The sequence below is a fragment of the Poecilia reticulata genome, linkage group LG18 (genome assembly GCF_000633615.1).
Source record: "Poecilia reticulata strain Guanapo linkage group LG18, Guppy_female_1.0+MT, whole genome shotgun sequence".
NCBI classification, from domain to species: Eukaryota; Metazoa; Chordata; class Actinopteri; order Cyprinodontiformes; family Poeciliidae; genus Poecilia; species Poecilia reticulata.
In genome coordinates, this window is record NC_024348.1 from 15102437 (window position 1) to 15124500 (window position 22064).

General features: G+C 39.1%; 1 protein-coding gene across 14 annotated transcripts in view; it reads left to right on the forward strand.

Annotated features, from left to right (window-relative positions):
* Window positions 1–22064, forward strand: part of mpdz (multiple PDZ domain crumbs cell polarity complex component) — a 52499-nt gene that overhangs the window by 2289 nt on the left and 28146 nt on the right. For 13 of the 14 annotated variants that reach the window (XM_008435731.2, XM_008435730.2, XM_008435732.2 and 10 more), the window contains 18 exons: window positions 1881–1942; window positions 3898–4064; window positions 7634–7789; window positions 7890–8029; window positions 8328–8541; window positions 8677–8799; window positions 8891–9085; window positions 10578–10680; window positions 12156–12244; window positions 12824–13064; window positions 15391–15477; window positions 15739–15818; window positions 15940–16086; window positions 17405–17575; window positions 18121–18300; window positions 18435–18644; window positions 20068–20226; window positions 20508–20660. In XM_008435731.2, coding sequence (XP_008433953.1) covers window positions 1927–1942; window positions 3898–4064; window positions 7634–7789; window positions 7890–8029; window positions 8328–8541; window positions 8677–8799; window positions 8891–9085; window positions 10578–10680; window positions 12156–12244; window positions 12824–13064; window positions 15391–15477; window positions 15739–15818; window positions 15940–16086; window positions 17405–17575; window positions 18121–18300; window positions 18435–18644; window positions 20068–20226; window positions 20508–20660 — 2631 coding nt within the window. In that variant the 5' untranslated portion in view covers window positions 1881–1926. The remainder of the gene's footprint in view (window positions 1–1880; window positions 1943–3897; window positions 4065–7633; window positions 7790–7889; window positions 8030–8327; window positions 8542–8676; window positions 8800–8890; window positions 9086–10577; window positions 10681–12155; window positions 12245–12823; window positions 13065–15390; window positions 15478–15738; window positions 15819–15939; window positions 16087–17404; window positions 17576–18120; window positions 18301–18434; window positions 18645–20067; window positions 20227–20507; window positions 20661–22064) is intronic. The other variant, XM_008435738.2, reaches the window with a different exon arrangement.

The window sequence follows — 22064 nt, forward strand, 5'->3', positions numbered from 1 at the left end:
TTCAATAATCAGAATGCAGAAATTGTTTCCGTTGTTTTAAAAGGTTTATGTCAGTCTGCCTTTTCCCTATCGATACGCTTCCCTACTGCGCTGCACCTTAGGGGCTTAAAAAAAAAAGACTAGGCGGCGCAGCAGGTGTTGAGTGAATATTACTGATGTTGAGCGTCAATAAACAATAAAATAAATCTAGCAACAGGAAAGAAACTAAAGTGGACATAGCAATAAACCAAGAGAAGATGATACTAATCAAAAGAAACTAAATGGAAATGAATGAAGAACAAAATGCAAGAATAAACTAAGAAACTAAAGTAAATACAGAGGAATAAACTGGTATGGCAAGACCTTTCGAGCAATAATTAATACAGAGGACAGAATGGCAAGAATAAACAGACACTATTTCCACATAAAAAGTAAAATAATATTGTTGAAATGTCATGGGTTTGTTGAGACTACATCTAGTACTGAGAATAAATATATCTTACAGACCATAACAGTAAATAACTTATCACTTATTTATGTTTTTAATTAGATTTGATATATTTATTTCTTCTATATTATTTTTCATGTCAGTGTTAATGTCATGAGGCTGATGACTCCATGACACTTTTAATTTGACTCATTAGGATTTGATTAAGAACCAGATTTGTTCTTTGTAATTTCTGTCCAGTAAACCTATTAATCTATAAATCAATAGACAGATCTATATAAAGAGATAATCCATGTTTCTGTCTCATATTTGTATGGCATTAAAATGACCTGGAACTTTTATTTTTCCACTGAAAGCTCTGATTTGAATGATAAATGCCATGTGGGTGAAGATTTATGGATGATACTCTGATGTCCCATTCTCCTGAAGGCAGCACAGAGCTGCACCACCAGAAACTGACAAACACTGAAGAGAAGAAGATCTATGATTAATGTAGTTACAGTTCTATCCATGTTTTAATGTTGCAGAGCTCAGTCGTTTTGCAAATGTATAAGGGCTAGGGGGGCGCTGGCCCAAAAAAGGTTGAGAAACACTGTGCTAAAGCAAAAAGTCCAAATAAATATTACCTCTCAGATTAATGATTATGATCATTAAGACACAGTAAAGCACCTAATTTGTTCACTACAGCTTTTTATTATGTACTCTTGCTTTACTTTGTTTTCCTGACCTGATAACAAATTGCTCGAGTTTGTTGGGATTTAAATATGTTCCTGGTTTGCAAATCTTCTATGTTTAGTGTGATGAGTCATGATAAGAATGAGTAATTTCAGTTCCTCATCTTCATTACGTCCTGTGAGATAACAAACTCGACAAACAAAACCATCTCTGAGCCTAAAGAAATGTCATGCCGAGGTTATATTTTCCCAAAAACTGTGGGAGTAAAGCTTGAGCAGGAGGCTGGATACATCATATGAGACTGGTGTTACCTTGGTTTCAAAATAACCGATAAGACCATTAGCCTTCGTAGGACTCATGATGATAAGAATGTTCTGTTCTGCAAATGTGAACATGCAAACGTCTGATAAGATCAAATGTGTTTATTCCACATTTTAAACCCTTTGACTGACTGAGGTGTAAGAAATGTGAATTACCTGGCTTTAGTTCATATAGAAGATTAGTCAAAAACAACAGTAAGCTACAGCAGAAGTGCTCTCATTCAGACTAATCTTTATTGTGAAAGCTTTTTCTGTTTTTCTGTTTAACTACCTTCTCAGAAAACATGACAGTGGAGGGGAAGGTTAAATCAATGCCCTATTTCGTGTGGGTATTTCTTCAATCAATAATTGTTCGTGCTATTAATCCAAATTAGCATCCGCGCTCCTATAGTTAAAGTAAAAGAAATGTGTGAACTTGTCCTCAGATGATCTGACCTTAGCATGTTGATCGTTTTCAGGCCTTGAAAAAGGGAGAAAACTTCATGATCACCTGACGGCTAAAAAATGATAGAAACAATTGGTAAGTTTCTCCCTTTTCTTAACTCTGACTTGAATTAGGTCCGTAAGGTGTTACTTTACACATGCATGTTGTTTTTTTTAGTCTCAAGTTCATCTCTTATCAGTTAGATGTTTCAAGTGCTGCTACAAAAGCAGAATTCTGAGTCTACATGTGATTCTTCATTTTTCTAATGTGCAACTTTTGCTCAGTGAGTTACGATTCATGTTTTGTGCTAGCTCTGCTTTTCACATTTGACTCCTGCTGAGCTTCCTGAAGCCGTGTAAGATGCTCTGGCTGCAGTTCAAGACACGTGGATAAAACTGACTGCCTTGCCGTCTCGTATACCGTTGTGGAAAATGTTGTTTGTCCTTTGAAAGATTTATTTGTCACGCATGAAGGCAAATTCTTGCTGCCAACTTCTTTCGGTAAAACCTGCCAACATTTAATGACAGCTTTGGAAACTCACACTTCACATCATTTAAATGAACTAATATTTATAATGAAGCCAAACTTTGCCATTATTCATTTAGAGGGGTTTAATCATTGTTTTAGGTGTCTTAACAGAATCAGATACCTTTTCCTTTAACTGGCTTGACCAACAAATTCAACGCCAGAGCACTTACTGCTTTGGTTCCTCTGACTGAATCCAGGCAAAAACTCTCTCAAAGCAAATTGTAGTAAAAGACGTAATTCTTGGTTCCTGAATGTACACTATTTTTTTTCTGTTGCTTAAGAAACCGTAATCAGGTGCTGGAAAACATGTTTTTGCATTTAATTTCAATGATATTAAATGCGGAAGAGATAAACGCACCATAGTTCATTGGTTGATTTTGTTGAATACAAGCTCTGAAATTTTCACACGCTGAAGTAGAAATTTAGCTGCCTGTATTATTTGTAAAGTTTTTGAAAATTTGTTCAAAAGGTAGTATTCCATTAAGAGTCTTAAGAAATCACATTTTGTAACAAAAGTGCTCGTTCTGCTGCTCGGCTACATAAGCTAAAAGTTTAGTAAGGTTCTTTGTTGGTATATTTCACTCTAGATACAGAGTTTGCCTGCAAAACAGCAATCTGTGCTTTCCTACTATTTTTAACATGCCTCCGGACTTCTCCGTTTTATTGGTCAAAAGCAAATAAAACTAGAACGGCTACATGTCGTGGGCTGGTAGGACTCTTCATTATCCACGTTGAGGCAAAGATGATGCAAACGACACAGCTACGTGCTTAGAACCAGAAAGCGAACAAGAACTAAATCTGTTCAAGCTCAAGTGTTATTGCCCTATTTGCAATCTTTGCTGCAACAACAAAGCTTCCCCAGTTCAAAAAGAGCTCCGGACCATTGTGCGTGTCCTGCTCGGTGTTAGTCACAGTTGGTCAGCTACAGAAATTGCTTTATTTTTGCTCAGAAGACTCCTGGCCGGCTTTTTCCCCGCTAACAAGCCGCTCTGGAGTCGCTTGATTTGTGAAGCTTCTGTGGGGTCCGGCCTGCTTCTCTTATCTCGTCGTCCTGATAGCCATTCTCTGCTCCCGGGCATACCCACTATTGACCCTAACAGCAAGAAAAGGAAGCAGAGCTTTTCTGTCAACAAGCAGAGCGTTAAAAATGGAGTTTTTGCTTTCGTGCCAAACCTGTGGCGACATGATTTTGATACAGTAAGGTCTGTTAAGCACCAATCAGCCTTAGCTAAGCCTCGTTTGTGGATGTACAGCTCTATCCATTCATTCTTGTGGGTTTCATTGCATAAATGGATGTCAGAACTGCACGAGTCAATGTGGAAAAAAAGAAAGAAACTCTTTTAAAGCATAATACCCTATATAATAATAATAATAAAAAAAAAAAACAATATACATGTCTTAACTTCCCTTCCAGCGTTCACAGTCTTCTCTAATAAAGAACTGTCTCTCCCACGCCTGCTTCTCTCTACCTCCACGCCTGCGCTTCGGCCGGCTCTGTCACTGAAATATGCGACGGCTTGCAGATACCCAGCGTGCCTTGCAGGCGGTGGAGCGTCTCCAGGCCAAACTGAAGGAGCGGGGGGAGGTGCCCACCGAGGAGAAGCTCAGCCTGCTCAGATCGGTGCTTCAAAGCCCACTCTTCCACCAGATCCTGGCCTTGCAAAAGTCTGTCCAGCATCTCAGAGATCAGGTTTGATATAACCCCTGCAATACCTCCTCTCTGACCTTACTTTTCTCTCTTTTTTTTTTACCGCTTGAGTTGGTGCTGCAGCTTACTCGCCATTACTTCCCTGCAGCATAAGAGTAATTGTTACTTTCTCAGCACCCACAGTCTTGAACCGTTTCCTTTTTCACAGTCAGAAACATATTTTGTAGTTATTTTAGAAATGTTTGCTTTGCTCCATACATGGTTGGCGGAGAACTGCAAGCAGGACTTCTTATACCTTTTGTTCAATGATGGCTTTGTTCTGCAATAATTAATTCAATTAGAAATACACACATGTGGGTGATATTAACTTAAATTTTTTCGAAGCCTGAAGCCTGTCATCAGGTTGTCCCACTGTAACTCTGCAGTTCCTCCAGAGTTACAATAAGCCTTTCCTATGTATTCATAAGTTCACAGTCGTGCCATACTCTTTGCATTTAGGACAATTTGATTAAACAGTTCTCTATAAGCTTTTCAAAACTCCAGATATTGTTTTATAATCTGATCCTGGTTTAAACATCTTCACTGTATTAACCCTAACTTACCTGGGTTGGTGTTGATCAGATCTGATCCAGGTGATTCTGAAGCCCATCGGTTGCACATTATTTGATTTGAAGGCATCAAAGGGGCCTGAAACGAATAAAGCATATCAAAAGTTGTGATTTAATATGGCAAAACGTGAAAATGTTCAAGGGAGATGAATCATTTGCTGCTTTTTCTGCTCATTTTCTCAAAGTGGAGTATTAGAAAAGTTATTTAACATTTAATTGCTTTTGCCAACACTGAATGTGGGCCTTTATGTTTAATTAAATAGCATAATTTATGTAGCTTTATACAAATAATGCTCAGATTCCTCACATTTCTAACTTTTTCATATCAGTAAAATTGCTCATCACAGCAGAAACAAAGATCTGATGCTAAAAGAGGAACTGCTTGCAAAAACATGGAAATGGCTGCTGAACGTCTATCATATTTTCACAAGTGACCTCCGTTTGGTCCATGTTGTGAGGCGTGGACCCAGGACCTGACGGTCACTCTTGGGGAGTTTCAGAGATCTCAGAGACATTCCCAGAAGGACAGTCATCACTTCCACAAGCAGTCGCACCAAGATTTACGTCCCGGTTGCCAAATGGAAGCCGTTCTTTAGTGAAAGCCAGAAAGATGTCCACTTGAGATTTGCAAAAAGAAAAAAAAAATGTCTCTCAGGACTTTCTAGAATGTTAGAAAATGATTTGAAATTAATTTTACACTGGTTGGCTTCTTGTTTTTGTGTTGAGTCTCGCACACTCGACCAGTCTGATAACCCACTTCACACTTTTTGTACATTAGAGTACGGTGACAGCAGAATCATGCTGGATGATCGGAGAGAAATGTGATATCCAAAGATTGGGCTTTTTAAATATCCTTCTACAGGACAATGGCACACATTCTTGTGTCCTAGTTGGAGTGTATCTTCTGTCTAATCGTCTCCTTTTATCCAAGAAGTTTTTTTTCGGGTGTAATCGGAACAAAATTTTCTTGACCTGTTTAAAAAAAATAAAAAATGGACAAACTCAGTACAGAGCATCAGGAAGATTTTATGTAGCCCATCAAATGCCTGATTTCCTCTTCCTGTGTCTCTGCTGTCTTCACAGCAACCTCTCTTATTTAGTTTTTGCCTCCACATCAGGACGCTGTGTTCCCCCCTCTGCTTCCAGTCCTTATTTATCCACCAGTAGTGTTTTCTGTGGCCAAATTGCTATCGGGGTTCACACAAACCACATCGCACATGAGCAGAGATAGTTGGTACAAGTGGGAAAGTCATTTTTGTTCCTTTTGAGATGATTTTCCCCGCTGAGAGTGGATTTCAGTGGAAGTAAAGAGCTCTTAAGTCAAAGCGGAAAGGAACAGGGTAAGTATTTGAGAAGCAGGGGAAAATATGCGAGCTATGCAGTGGGAGGCACTGGGATGAGAGAGTTACCCCCCTCCTGCAGAATTTTGATCATAAAGTGCCTTGTAGCAGTCCTTTTTAAAAAAAAATAAAAAATTGCTTTTGCGATTGAAGATTCGCTCTTCATCATAGATTCCTTCCAGATCTAAAGCTGGACCGCTTTTTTTTTTTCTTTGAGCTACTGTATACCAAGGCTAAAGGGACATATTTTAATAAAAGACTCAAATCTGTGAGTGTGTCTTACATCTTTATATTAGATTCAAACCCAACTGCGCTTGTTTGGCTCCCTAAAGCAGAAACAATTTAGAGAGGCATGTTGTGTTTTGTTCAGAGAAGAGAGCCAGACACAAAGGCATTCAGTTTGTCTTCTGGCTTCTGTTAGTTAGGCCTTGCTCGATCCATGTTGCCACGGTAACAGAGCCCCAGCTCCTCGATGAGAAAGAGGCCTGCACTGCCACCGCCGCTGCTGCTGCTATGTGAAGTGGGGCAGAAACAATTTCTTAAATGTGCAAGAACCAAACTGGAACTTTAATCCTCTTAGCCAGGCCCCGGCTAACAAAGCTCGCACATGAGGACAGCAACTTAGCCGCGTGCTACACTAACTTATACCAGCCTGCAGGGTTTGGTTTGCAGCACTGATGCGTCCTGTTAAGTGGATTTTTGTTGCTTAGGACTAATCTGGGACTTTATTTATCCGAGACATTATAAACAAGTTCCAGATGCAAATTTGGGAACTCAAAAGGGATAGCTTTAGTTTACGTCCGTCCTCTTGAAGCCAATTTAAATCCTTTCGGCTAATAAAATCAGGAAAGCATTGTTTTGTACAGTTGTCTCGTTTGTGCTATTCATCTGCCGCTCAGCTAAAAGTCGGCGCGCTAATTAAAACTCGAGCATGTTACGGGATCCAGATGGCCTCCCTCCCCTCCCTGCCACGATAGAAATATTGTATTTGGAGCAGAGTCATTGTTGGAACGTCGGCTAAGAGCCATTATCTCCTCAGGGATTAGATGGCCACAGATCCAGCTAATCGTGGTGGGATAACAAGCTATCCACTGTCCCAGTGGTTTTAGGCTGCCCACATTCAGAGGCTTATTCTCTAAAATTAAACTCTACGTAAATCTACGTTCACGGCAGGACTGAGCGAAGAGGTTTTTTCTGTAAAATTTACATTTTTGTTGCATTAACTTCGTACAGTTAATATTTGACTTGGTTTTAGGTATTTAAAAGAGAGAATAAAACATTGCAGCATTTATAAATTAGTTTTTTTCCCCACTTTGTGGCATGTCTCTACCAGCTTTGCAAATATAAAGACTGATGCTAAATAGCTCAAACTGTCAGATTGGACTCTCTGTACCCACATTACCATCCCTAACTTGCCTGCTGTGCCCCTTGGTCTTCATGATGTGGTTTCTTCTTTAAAGGCATCTAGCAAACCACAGAGGCCTTCACAGAGCAACTGGATGAAATTACAAAGATTGACTCAGTTTACCAATTAGGCTGGCTTTACAGGCGTCAAATTAAAGGGCGTTTGTGCCATTTTTATTAAATTTTTCCCGTTTGTATTGTTTTTCATTGAAGTAAGTGACTATAACAGGGAACCTATATATTCTTTTTATTCTTGCAGGGTAGCATCACATCACCCAGAGGAAGTGACCTCAATGACCACAGCATCAAAGCCAATGGCAGCCATGCTTCCTACTCAGATGACTCAGCAACTTCTCACATCAACGGGAAAACGTCTCTGGAAGAATTTGAGGGCATCATCCACTCTATGGCCCAGGTAAAACTCACATGTAATTTGGCGCAAAAAGAGAATCAGCCCCGAAATACCTTTCAGAGTTTTAATTTTAAATTAATATATCTGTGTTTGGATGACAAAGGGTCGCTACGTGTCCCATGTGGAGCTGCAGAAACCAGCGTCAGGGGGCCTCGGCTTCAGCGTGGTGGGGCTAAAGAGTGAGAACCGTGGAGAGCTGGGAATCTTTATTCAAGAAATTCAACCAGGAAGTGTTGCCCACTGGTACGTAAGAAACTGTAAACATGGCAGTGTTGAAACACTTGCAGTTACATATTCAAAAATTATGGAAGTTTAGTCAAATTTTGCCAGAGTTACAAAGTTACAATGATACCGTTGGATTAGACATTATTGATCCCATTTAATTTACCAGGATTGGTGTAATCATTCCAGTTTTGAAAACTGGAAATTTGTGTCTAGAAAATCTGCAATGACTTGAAACATATGTAGGGACCAAATTTTGTACAAAACAGCAGGGGATTTTGTGCTAGTTATCCCTTTACATCATTTATGTCTCTGAAAGTGACGGGAAGCTAAAGGAAGCGGACCAGATTCTGGCCATAAACGGTCAACCTCTGGACCACACGGTCACCCACCAACAAGCCATCAGCATCCTGCAGAGCGCTTCAGAGAAGGTGCAGCTCTCCGTGGCCAGGGGGCCGATACCTCAGCTGACCAGTCCGGTTGTGTCACGCACACCCTCTGCTGCTAGCACGTTATCAGCCCACTCCAGCAAGGTGCAAAACAAAAATATACACATACTTAGTTTGGATTTCACTTAATTTTTACGAATTTCGCCAACGCCTTTGAAATGTTCCCGTTTTATGGATGGACAAATCCATATCAGCGTTTTAATTTAATTTTTTTCCCAGTGGCAGCACGTGGAGACGATTGAGTTAGTAAATGACGGCACTGGTCTCGGGTTTGGGATTGTTGGAGGAAAAACTACGGGGGTTATTGTCAAAACCATACTTCCTGGAGGCGTCGCAGATCAGGTGATTGCGCTGGTGTATTTCAGTTGGGTTTAAGATCGCCGACGTTCCTAACTTTTGAAATCATGAAAACACTTTTTTTTTTTTATCGCAGGATGGACGCTTACGAAGTGGGGATCACATCCTGCGAATCGGAGACACCGACCTGTTTGGCATGGGCAGCGATCAGGTGGCCCAGGTCCTCAGGCAGTGCGGCAACAGGGTGAAGCTGGTTGTTACCAGGGGGCCTGTGGAGGAGACGCCGTCTGCCGTCATGTCTGTGGTGCTCCCCACTGTCGCTGAGCAGCAGGTAAATGAGGCTTTCATTGAAATATTGAAATGACAGTACAAAGCGTAATAGAACAGTTTCTCATTTTTAGCTACACCACTGGTTCTCTGTGCTGCATCCCTCAAATTAGTGCTGTAAAATGTCAGTTATACATTACATTTTCAGTACTGCATGTTTTCTTACCCTAATAAGTGAATTTTTTAGGAATATTTTATTTAAACTATGTTTTTTTTTATGAAATAATGTGCATACAATTATTGTACTCCCCAGTATCTATGTGAATACAGCCATTAGTGCCCATCTACAGAATGCACATAACAGCTGCTCCTTAACAAGTGGTTTACTGCAGTGTACACCCAGATACACAGATTATACTCATTATTTTTTCAGTAATTATACAGTGTAAGTCCTTGTAATTCCACTGGCTGACGTGTGTCACGGACAGCCGTGAGCTTCAGGTGAGCTGCTTCTCACTAATATGCAGTTCTCTCTTCCAAATCTGTGGTTTGTTTGTTTAAGGCGTTAATTTAGACAGATCCTCACTGCCAGCCTGTGTAAAAATACTGCTGAGCATCTTTCAATTCAAATTTAGTTGTCCAATATGTTGAAATGATCCGACTAGTTTTTTATTTGTGCTATTCATTGAAGTTTCATGTGTTGGGGTTGAGGTGAAAAAAAAGAAGCTAAACTGGTTCCCTGTATCAATACTTATATATATTTTTTATTTTTACAAACCCAGAACATTTATTTATTAAGTTGGTGATTTTTTTGGTAAGGCTCAAACATAGCTAGTTTGTCAAAATTTCTGCATTTAAAATGCTTGGTCTTTTATTTTCACCTCCTGCTGTCTCTGTTGCATCACTCACTAGCTTTTAGAGTTAGTGTAGCAGTTGTAATGCTCCAATGAGAATTTTGTGGCCAATTTCCAGTTTTTATAAATAAGAAAGCAACAATACAGACAGAGAGTGTGAAAGAGAGAGCAGTTCCTGAATTTTTATTTTGTTTTTTATCTTTTATCATTAAAAAAAAAAAAAAAATCCACAAATAAGCAAATTTGTGGCAAATAGATTAGAGACACAATCCAAATAAAAATTCAAATAGTGAATCTGCTGATTGGAAAAAGATCATTTTTTTCAGATTCCCTCCTGGTGGTCACTAGACGGGGTCAATCAAGCAATAAACCATTTATGGTCACTCCGAACATCTCCGCTCTCTTAGCCATACACTTCAAACATAAAAGTTTGGGCTGATATGAACAGTTTTAAACCTTCGTACATTTTAGTATAAATAGTTGAAAATAATTCAATACACCAGGAAGTTGCATAAGCCGTGAAGAAGCACGGAGGTGTCAAATAATTTCTATATCCATTCTGTACCATAGTCATGATGCAAAGATGAGTAGATTTTATTTACCCACAATAATAGAACTGTTTTAGTTCCTATCCACTCAAAGCAAGGTTAAAAAGAAAATGCTTTTGCCAATCTTAACTTTTGTTGACATTTATTTTAACAGGGAAGCGAAGAAGAGGAGATTGAAGCATTTGATGTGAGCCTAAGCAAGAACACACAGGGACTGGGCATCACTATTGCTGGCTATGTTGCAGATAAGAATTCAGGTGAGAATAAAGTGGAGGTTGAGTACAATTGTTATCATTCCACATGTGACGGGATATGAAATTATATGCATGTATTTGTGTAAACACGGGTATTTGTGGAAGTCACAAACAAAAAGAAAAACTGCTGCATAAATGAATAATTAATGGAGTAATATAATTTTATAGGGGTATTTCTGTGCCAGATTCTGGACTCGTAACAGTCCCTCCGAGATGCTGATTCGTCTATGCACACATTAAATGTTTTTTTAATATTGGCGTGATCATCGTTGTCAGCTGGAAGAGAGTTTGAAGAGCTCCATGGAAAATACGATCAGAAAGACTAAATGAGGAGCAGCTCTGTATGGTGCCAGACATGTTCTAATAAACATTGTTAGCTTATGCATGCCAGTATGTACTTTAACAATAATAGAGTGTTTAATAAAAACTTGTAAGGGAAAACAGGTCAAGGAATGCAGCACAAAGGCAGGCAGCCTAACAGAAGGGAGTAGTAGAAACAGAGAGACTTAAATACAAGGGAGTATGATTGCTGACAAGATGCAGGTGGTTGATTACAAACAGGGTGCAGCTGTGAGAGAAGACAAAGGGAAAAATGAGGGAAATAAAAGTAATGAATCCACAAACTGAACAGGGACTTAAAGGATCTAGAACCAAAGGGAAAACACTAACAAATAATGTAAGAGAATTAAATTCAACAATACACGAAACAGAACAGAGGAATAAACTAGAAAACTCAATAGAAAGGAGTCAACATATGGAAAGACCTTTAAAGCAATACTTATGAAACTGCATATGGCAAGACCTGTTAAGCAATAACAAGAAACACAAATATTAAAAAAAACAAGGAAATATCCTGACAACCACTGATAGAAACATGAGGGGATAAAAACACATTGGGTGGGTTACCAAAACGGAGTTTGAGCCACACTCTGTACCAGTAGGTGGCGGTAGTGATTATATGATGTTTTTTTTTTTTTTTTTCTCAACTGGCAATAAAAATCAAAAAGAAGAAGATAATAGTTGAGATGGAGAAATTTGTTGCTAAAAGATGTGGAAAAACTAATTATTCTAAACCCTTTTGAACACTAAAGCAAAACTCCTTTGGGACATGATGTTAATGTGGAATACCTAAAAGTGAAATTATGTACAACCAATGTCTATATTTAATTTCTCTTCATGTTTTTCTAAAGTGTAAAAGTAATTAAGATACAATTTCTGCTGAAGAATAACAGAGAAATTATTTACATGACAAAAAAAAAAAGTTTAAAGATGTGTAAATATTAGATATTATTTTTAAAAAGTGCTAGATGTTTTGCTACTGTACACCTGTACTTTCCTAAATATCATTTTTGGCTTACACACGTGATTTGTGTGAGTGTTTTCTAATCTTCAAAAAGCAGATAAATCATCGTGTAAAGTGTAAATTACAAGTTGCTTAAGATTAACTCTTAACTTTACAACTTGTTCTGACTTCCCAGAGCCCTCTGGCATCTTTGTAAAGAGCATAACAAAAGACAGCGCGGTGGATCAGGATGGCCGGATTCACGTTGGAGACCAGATAATCGCCGTGAGTACCTTGATTCTTCCCCTCGGAGGAAAGGACGATTTTTACTGATTTCATTTGGTCTGGACTAAAATATGCAGCGAAAGGTTCAGGTTGCGTTTTGTGTTACAGTTATCGCATTCACGCACTCGGCAGAGGGACATTATGAGATGCATAATTTTGAATAATTCACAGTTTACAGATAGCAGCAGCTCATTTTTTGCAACCATGGATATAATGGAGTGTTTAATTAGCATACTGAGAAAATATGTTTTTAATATTCTTGCTGAGGATTTTTATGGTGCATTGTTTTCATAATGTTCAGACTGATTCCTCTAGTTTTATTCCGCTCTGTGAGAATCTTATAATTACTTAAATTACTTTAACTTATTACCCATCTGAGAAGGGATCTAATTAAATAGGAGAGTTGGGAATACTCCCAGCTCTCTCAGTGTTTTCTATATAGCCTCTGGTGTTTACAAACTCTTACATTACTTTAATTTCATTTTCTTGGAGCTAGAGTGCATTTTACAGCATTCCTTCCCGAGGAATTTTTCTGACACTTTTCGTATCGACGTTGACCCCAACGGTCGCCCCCTGTAGGTGGATGGCGTAAACATTCAGGGGTACACCAATCAACAGGCAGTGGAAGTTCTCAGACACACCGGCCAGACAGTCCACCTTAAGCTGATCCGGCGAGGCTTCAGGCCCGACGATGAGGAGGAACCCCCTACCGTGACCCCTATCATCTCCATTTTGTCCCCTTCTGCCACCATCCCGACCACAGCCACCGTCATGAAGGAGCTGGAGTTGGAGAGGAGCACAGCTCAGCAGCCCACTCAAGGTAGGAAAAAATTGATTTTCTACAAAATACATAGAAAAGAATTACCTACTACTCTGCATATGTCAATATGTCTAGAGGTTTTATTTTATGTGTAAATAAGGCTCCGAAAACATTTTTTTTCTCTTTTTATGGGATATCAGATTAAACATGCTATCTTCCTACGTTATTGTGAAAACATATATTTCTTTGTATAGTAAACTGACCTTAATTTAATGTAAAATTTATGACATAAATATTGAATTAAACAACCTTCTCAGTTCAGCCAGTAAGACAAAGCAAACGGTGAACGAGTAGTTAAAGTCGTCCAGGAATCCAATCTCTTTGAAAAGATAGAAATTCTGTGCACATTTTATTTGTGGGAATGTGTAGAAATTCAACTTTAAGAAATAATATTTTTTTCCCACAGTATCATAGATCCCCTGCAATACTTAACAGGACGCCACAAGGTGCTTTTGTTTCACCACACACCCGTCTGCACTGTCCCAGTACAAATGGATTCCAAATGTTTACACTACAGGGTTATTCTATGGTTTGGTGAAGCTAAGATAGCACCCCTTGTTGCAGCGTACAGTTCATTTTTCTTCACTGCGTTGTCCTTCTTACTTTGCGTCATAATTAAAAGTTTTTATTCCGCGTTGCTTCAAGTTAACAGTTTTTCTAAACTTGTTATATTTTGCTATGTCTGGAAATTAGGGCTAAGCTTATCCTACTCCCTAATTTTTTGTAGCCATTTTCCGACTTGTGAAGATCAACACACATCTGCTTTACTTGAATGGCTTGTTCTCTTGTCTTTGGCATTTGGAAGAATTTCATGTGTGTTTAGACAAGAGAAACAGGAAGTCTTGGATTTCAATTAAGAAGCTTCTTAACACTCTAATCAACTTTGAAACTAGGTGATCCATTAAAAATGCTTGTGTTTGTTTAACCCAGCTTTCTTGTCCTCCCTTAATGGGTCTAACAACTTTAATGAACGAAGATAAATCGCATTTCCAAAAGTGTTTAAATTATATTAGAAACTATCTAATAAATGGATAGTTGCTTTTTTTTTTCTTTTTTTTTTTTTACCATAGCCTCTAAAACCATTTCTTTCTAGTGTCACATTTGAAATGGGTTCTTATTTTTAGATTAAACCTCCTTAACTCAATTGTTTTACTTAACGACGTGTACAGGACAGTATTAATGTGTGCCATGTTTGTTTTAGACGTTTAACATTAATCAAGCCGGAGACAGGAAAGTGAAAGGTTTTTGTCTCCAGCTGCACTGACAGAGCCTCCAGGGTTTTACAGAAGCAAGAAGCCAAGTTGCATAAGTGGCTTAGTGTCAACAAGGATTGATAGAAATAGGAAGTAATTAGATTTGGCGTGGAGAGATAGTAGCCCGAAAGCCCGGACACAGATTTGATAGAGACTTAGAATAAAACTTTGATTTTCATGAGTGCTACGATTCAAGTAAGAAATTGAGAAATACAAAAAATAGATAAAAATTAAATAAATAAGATCTATGCATATTATTTTGCTGAAGAGGATGGTGGTGAAAACAGCTGGGCCCAGAATCTCCTCCTCCGTAGCTTCGGTCCTCCAACAAAGGGAAAAATGCTGAGACCTTACCAACTCTCTGCCGGGTTTTCACAAGAAATCTTTCATTGCTGTTTTATGCTTTGTTTCCACTGAGCGGTATGGAACGGATTGATCCAGTTTGGGATGCTATATTTCTGTTTAAATTGTTAAAGAAACTACAACCGATCTGCACCACACCTTCCCTGGCGCCCCTTCACTAAAACTGAAATGATTCCAAAAGTAAATTTGTTCAACTTTTAAGTACAGTACAAGTACAGTATTATATATACTATTGTATTCTTGATATATATAGGATAATAGTACGATATGGTAAGGGAGGAGCTATTTGTGCCACACAACACGGTCGATTGATTGGGGAACACTGTGTCACATTTGTTGTTGCACAAGTATGACATGTTTGGGTTTATTCCCGTCTGCCTGAGTGAGTCCAACTGTCAGTGGAAACGCTCTCCTTAATTTGCCACACCACTGTACGTCACTGACCCATGCCATACCACTCAGTGGAAACAAGACATTAGTTAAGTTAAACTACAGAAAAAGGCAAAAAAAAAAAAAAAACGCAAAGGGCATTCAGCATGTTGTTTACAAAATTCCGATCTGGTTAGATTTGTAAATCCTTCTCGCAACACTGGGGCAAATGAGATCAGCGCCGAGAACAAAGAAATCTAATCGCACATGCTGATGTGCTGATGCTCATGAAGACAATTGCATTTTTGTGCACCTGTCACGGTTTTTCTCTGTTGCTGCAGCCATCGTTGCTCAGAAGCAGTTCCAGACAACAGGAGAGGGATCTGATGTCAGCTGCGCTGTGGATCATCTAACAAAAGACAAACATGGTAGGAGGGTGGGATTATTCAAGTCATTCTGCCACGGAGCTACTGCTCCCACGTTTAACAGATAAGGGCTATTGTTTACAGGACCACACAGACACACAATGGGAAGAAATACTGAGACGGGAGCGAAGCCCTAAACTTAGATTTTTTTAGGCTGCTGCATATAAAAGAGGATTGGCGTTTGTTTTCATAGAAAACTTATTTTAAGTACTTAAAATATATTTACAATTAGGATCTGATGAATGCTTTTTTTCTTAACATTAGGGCCGAAGTTAACACCTACTGAAGAAGACGAACTGATGAAGAAATGGCAAGAGATTCTTGGTCCAAATAATGAAGTTGTGGTAAGGATTTATTGTGTGTGTGTGTGTAACAGTCAGCATATTTGAAAAACAAAAGATATTTAGCACCTCGCGAGTTGTCATGCTGGTGTCCGGGTGTTATAATTCCTTGTTTCCTCTGCAGGTGGCTCAGGTGGAGAAGTTTACTGAGAACAGCGGCCTGGGCATCAGTCTGGAAGCTAGTGGTGGTCATCATTACATCCGTTCAGTCCTTCCCGAGGGACCAGTCGGCCGCTGTACAAAGTTGTTTAGTGGAGATGAACTGCTGGAGGTAAAGAAATAACACCTTATTCTTGTCTTAATCTAAACATTGATTTCAGGGGATTTGTTCATGCTTTCATATGATATATCACTAAGGTTTTTTTTTGTACAAATGGCTGCTGTAACAATAAATAAATTTTTACTTTTTTTTGTTTTAGAGAAGTTAAAAAACTAATTATTTAGTCAATAATAAAATATTACTGGTTATAACTGAAATGATTCCAAAAGTAAATGTGTTCAACATAAGTACAATACAGGAACAGCATCAGGAGTTTCACCAAAGCTCTAAACTTGTCTAAATTTAAATCTCTAATCTGTAATTTCCAAGTCTACACAGTCTCACCAGTAACTTAGAGCATTTTTTGAAATCTGTAACGTGGAAAGCTTTTTTAAGAAAACTTTGTTTACATGAGACAAAAACAGTAGTTTTGCACAGTATCCGAGAGTGGACAGGGACTAATTTACTTTTCTTCATAAGATAAATAAACCACTGTGTTTGAACATGGGCATGTTGCATCCTCAGGGCCAAGTCTAGTTCTTTAATAGTCCCAGAGAAGCCTGTGATGTTCAGCAGAAAAATGTTTTCCAGCTGTTGAGTCTCACTAGAGTGGATTTTCTCACCTAACGCCAGGTGTTAAGAATGTTGAAAGCATTAGTACCGCAATCTAATTTCCTAATACAACGCAACCTGACTCTGAAGTGTTTATTTACTCAAGTCAAAAGTATTGGAGCTTTGTTTGTAGAGAACAGACTGTTGTTCTCAGGAGTTAAAGCTTAAAGATAGTTAAGCTTTAACTCCTATAATATAGGAAAATAACAAAATTCAGTCAGCTTGGCATGTTGAAAGTCATTGATCAGTTGCAATGAGTGCTAAAAAGGTCTAACTCCTACTAAAAATCTTTATTAATAAATACATTTATGGTAATAATTGAACTCATCCAATGATCTGACCTTCAACAATCGCCATAGCGATTGCACAAGATTAATTTCCAACTTCTGGTATGGTTATGCAGATGGTTTTGCTGATGATTTTGAAATCTGTAAGTGCACACGAAACACAGTGAAGAGAAGGTGGGGACGGTAGTGCGTAGTTTTTGGTCCAATATTTTAAAGCTAAACTTTCTTGACAATCCAAATCAAATTATTGGTTTGATGTTTTGTTATTTTAGCAGTCACAGTGCATCTGAATCATGATGTTGTGCTTAGAAGTGAAGTGGTTGCTTGAAAGTCAGGCCTGAATGTCAGGTCTGATTTAAAATAAATAAATAAATAAGTAAAAATGGAGCCTCCATGGGTTACAAAGTTAACACTGACCTCTTCCTGTTTAGGTGAATGGGATTTCTCTGATCGGAGAGACCCATAAAGAGGTGGTGAGAATCTTGAAGGAGCTTCCCATCTGTGTGTACATGACGTGCTGTAGACCTGCTCCAGATCTCCAGATAGATATGGATACGGTCCAGCCAGAACCAGATGCTTTTCCTACAGAATATAAACTGAAGGTGCAGTCATATGTTTGTCTTTTTCTACATCTACATCGTAACAAAACATTTGCTGTGTTTAAAGAAAAAGACAAAAAAAAAAAGCTGCCAGACTATAAAGTTTTAGTAGCACATTAAGTAACATATTCATGCATTTAAAGCCTGGAGAAATAAATTTAAAGAAAACTAGCCCAACCTGACTGTCAGTGGCTCCTTTGGCTTTCCTCCTTGATAGCCACGATGGATTAAGATGTACTGATAAGAACGAGAGGCTTAAAGTTTATTAGAAACAGTTTCAGCAGCAATACCTCAGCAGTTGCCAGCATCACAGAGATATGAGACATCAAATACAGCTTTCCTTTGAGCAGAGGGGTTTTTCATCTGTGTAGCTTTATCTGTGATAATGTTCAGAGACCGGAGCATCCCAGAGATATTTCCCCTTTTTAACTTCTGCCAGAAACCTGATCCACAAACAGACTTAGAGGGTAGGGAGCCTGTGGGCTGGGAGGGAAAGGAAGGACGGCGTGCTGTCTCATTGTGGTTTTGGGTTTTTCCTCTCCCTGCAGAATAACATCAGCAGTGCGCTGGTTTCTGAAGTTTCAGAGGCGAATGACATAGAAGATCCCCAGGATACAGTTACTGAAGAGGCAATTGGATCTCCTTTGGCCATGTGGGAGATGGAGATCCAGAATATCGAGCTGGAAAAGGGAGAAGGGGGATTGGGATTCAGTATTTTGGACTACCAGGTGGGACTTCTTTCTTTCAAAATCTGTGAGAGGATCGGGTTTTTGTCTCGTTTATAGTTAATCTCTCGTTTCTGGGTTTTCTAACTTCTAACGCGATGGAGATCGCCCGGTGATGTTGCCGTTTTTGCCGCCAGGACCCGCTGGACCCCTCCAAGACGGTGATCGTGATACGCTCGCTTGTTCCGAACGGTGTTGCGGAGACGGACGGCAGGCTTCTGCCCGGCGACCGACTCATGTATGTGAACAGCACAAACCTGGAGAACGCCACCCTCGAGGATGCCGTCCAGGCACTCAAGGGGGCCAAGGTTGGAAAAGTCCAGATTGGAGTCGCCAAACCTCTGCCTGTAAGCAACATTATCTCGATTCTTGTTTTTGATTTTATTTCAGATCCGTGTGAAATACTCAAATACACTGCAGATCGTGGCTTATAGTTTAAAGAGGGTGAAAATGTCCTGGAATCAGTTATTTAATTTTCCAGCCACCGTGAGACTTAAGGAGTCTGACCTTTTCATGTCACACAACGTTGGGCCCAGTCACGAGGGCTCAGCTTACGGACAGCTTGAATTTTTTATGCAGGAAAAAGTTGTGGAGGTAGGCTGCATGGTGTAGCGTTCCACCCAACCCCTCTGTCTCAAAGGGTGACCAGCCCGGAACACTTTGCACGCTCAGTTTCATTATGTTAAGGAATTTTCCATGAGCATCCACCCTCTTGAACACTTAAACAACTTGAAAGCACCTGTTATAACAGCAGGTCCACCGGACGGCATGTTTGTTGCTCCGGGCTCCCGAGATCTTTTTGCTATATTAAAAAACAAAAACCAAAACAGCTTTCGTTTTTTTTTCTTCCTACTGTAGAGATGCATTTTCCTGCATTGAATGGCCTGTTGGATTACTCAGCAAGACCTCTGGGCTGCTGGGGTTAGCTGGATTACTGAGCTGTAGGGAGCTCTCCTGCAGGATGTGGAATGTGCTTCTGAGGGTTTTTTTTTTTGTCATATTGCTTTGACTCTGATGTGTGTGTGTGTGCGTGTGTGTGTGTGTGTGCGTGCGTGTGTGTGTGTGTGTGTGTGTGTGCGTTATCTTCCCTGTTTGCCTTGATGCTTTTCATATACAGATCCTTGCAAAAGTTACAGCCCTGGAACTTTTTCCACATTTTATCATGTTACAACCGCAAAACTTTAATTGTTTTACTGGGATTTTATTTCATGAACTAACACAAAGTAGATGTTAATTGTGAAATTAACATCTACTTTGTGCAAGTCCACTAATTAAGCCCTTGTTGCTTATTCCTATCACTCAATCCTTCGTTTATAAGGGGAATAATTTGTGGAGTGGGGAAGGATTGAGAAGAAATTGCTGTCCAGCTGTTGTTGACAGATTTATCTGAGGTTTCCTTGGAAATAAAAGGGTAGGAGCAGTGTTAAGATATATACAGATTAACATATTGTAAATATAGCTCACGAGTTTGAGGTTGTAAAGTGAGAAAATATGAACAGGTTCAAAGGGTTTGAATATTTTTTCAAGACGCTGTATTTTTTATGAGCTGAATCAATCAAGATAAGGAGCTTTTGACTGAGATTTTTTTCGGAACTTTTCTGTTTCAAAATATTCTCATTTAGTGTTTTTTTTTTTTTAACCTCAATCAATCCTAACCACTTCTTTTCATCTCCACCCCATACTAATTCCTTCATCACTAGACTTGGTAACAAATAAAAAATCTCATTCCATAAAGCTGGAGACACTGAAAGAATTTCTCCACTTTCCTAGGGAATATGTGGATATTCCCATTCTCCACACCCTTTTGGTGAGCAGGAAATACCTTCATCACCCATCATCCATTCATTTGACTTCAGCAGTGTTTTGATTGAAGAAGGAGAGGAAGGAGGACTGACTGAGGGCGTCCTTTACCGAGCAGAACCTGCATTGGTTAGTTAGCTTTTGGAGACAAAAACAACTGCAAAAAATAAAAATAAAAAATGAGAACACTTGAAAAGAGAAGCAGTTTGTGCTTCACTGTGATATTTGCTTTTGTCTAATTATTACAAAACGTGGTCTGCTTAGTTGAAATTTTGTAACAGTTTAGGTCATTAATGATACAATGTGTTTTAGACCATTTTGCTGTTACATATTCATAACGTAGCTGCAAATCATGCTCAATAACTCACATTATTTTAGAGTCTCACGTGGATTTCAATCCGTTATCCCAGATTGACACAAGTGACGGAGACCTATCTGATGATAAGGTGTTAGATCATACTTACTCTGGGATGGAGGACGACACATTCCAGGCGTCGATGATCGCTCTCCACGGCAGCAGCTGCAGTGCTGACTTGGATTGCCTGCAGTCTTCCACACCCAAGGTAAAGAAAAACATTTCTCAAATCACAAACGCCTGGAATAATGAAAACACTTTGATGCCTTCAGAGTGCTGAAACCTTTTTTTTTTTTTTTTTTTTTTTACTGATTTTACAACCTTTTTGTGCAATCCCTGTAGTTTTTTTTTTTTCCCAATGAACTGCAGTAATTTGATCAGGCTTTAATAGGATGGTTTTGTCCTCCTGTTTTGGAGCCTGTAGTTTCTTAGCACTAAAATAATCCATCAGCGGCTACAATTCCAGCACTACGTTGTTGAAAAGTCAAGAAAACGTCCAGGATATAGAGGTCTTTTTGTATATTCTGATTTTCTAACATGCCCAAAATGCCTATAGGAAAGTTTTGACTCTGTCATCATGTGTTGGCAGATGTTTATTCTGTTGCAGAGCAGGACGGGCACTTGCACATTAAAATTGTCCAGCACTCACTCCTGGTAGAGGAGAGAACACACCTCCAAATTGCTCATGACCTCAGCCGTTTGCTGCGAGGCCAAAGGAAGTTGTAACTGTAACATCCTCAACTACTATTCACTTGTTCGCTGAATCTGACAAATGAATAAGTTAAGCAAGCCACACAACTCTTCTGAGTGGAGACATCCAGCTAATCGTTAAATGACGCAGCAGGCAGACGGAGGGAAGCTGACGAGTATAGGCAGAGGACTTAACTCACTTAGCTTTTTTCTTTGTATGTTTGTTTTACAATCAGAAAACCTCCAGATATTTGTTATAAACTCCAGATTTTTCACTTGAATACCGTAAAGCTGCTACCTGTGTTTCTATGTGCAGAGGATGAGAATACGAAAGGGTATTAGAATACTTAGGCAAGGCCAAACCTTTCAAAATGTGGCCTTAAGACTGATCTTAAGATGAAGTCGAATGTCGGTCTCTAAGTAAGACTAGTTCCCCAACTGAATGTTAGATTAGATTAAGAAATTATAATAATAAAAAAAAAGAGAAAATCAGACAGATTTTCAGTTTTCTCAGCGGTCAGCGCTGACCGTGTTTACCGGAACGTCCTGATTAATTTATGATGTTCCAGGGCAGTCTGAAGGGACAAACATGTTCCTTGATGTCTGCAAACAGATTATAGCATTTGTTTCGGGTCAGACAGTTCAGCCTTCAAGATGTGCTTTTCTTTTAAAGACAGACAACATGCCTGCTGATCATTCTCACAGCCAAGGTCAGTTTTGTCGGCTTCCCGGCATTTATCTAAGGTCACATTCTTCTCCATTATATTAACAGTTCCAGTTTTAAACAAGTAAACGGCCTTGGAGAGTTCTTGTGTAAAATCACAAAATTTGAAACAAGTTCTTAAGTAACACCTTGAATGTTACTTAATGAGTGAGTTGACTATTTGCAGACACATTTCATTGTGTATCTGACTGTGCTATG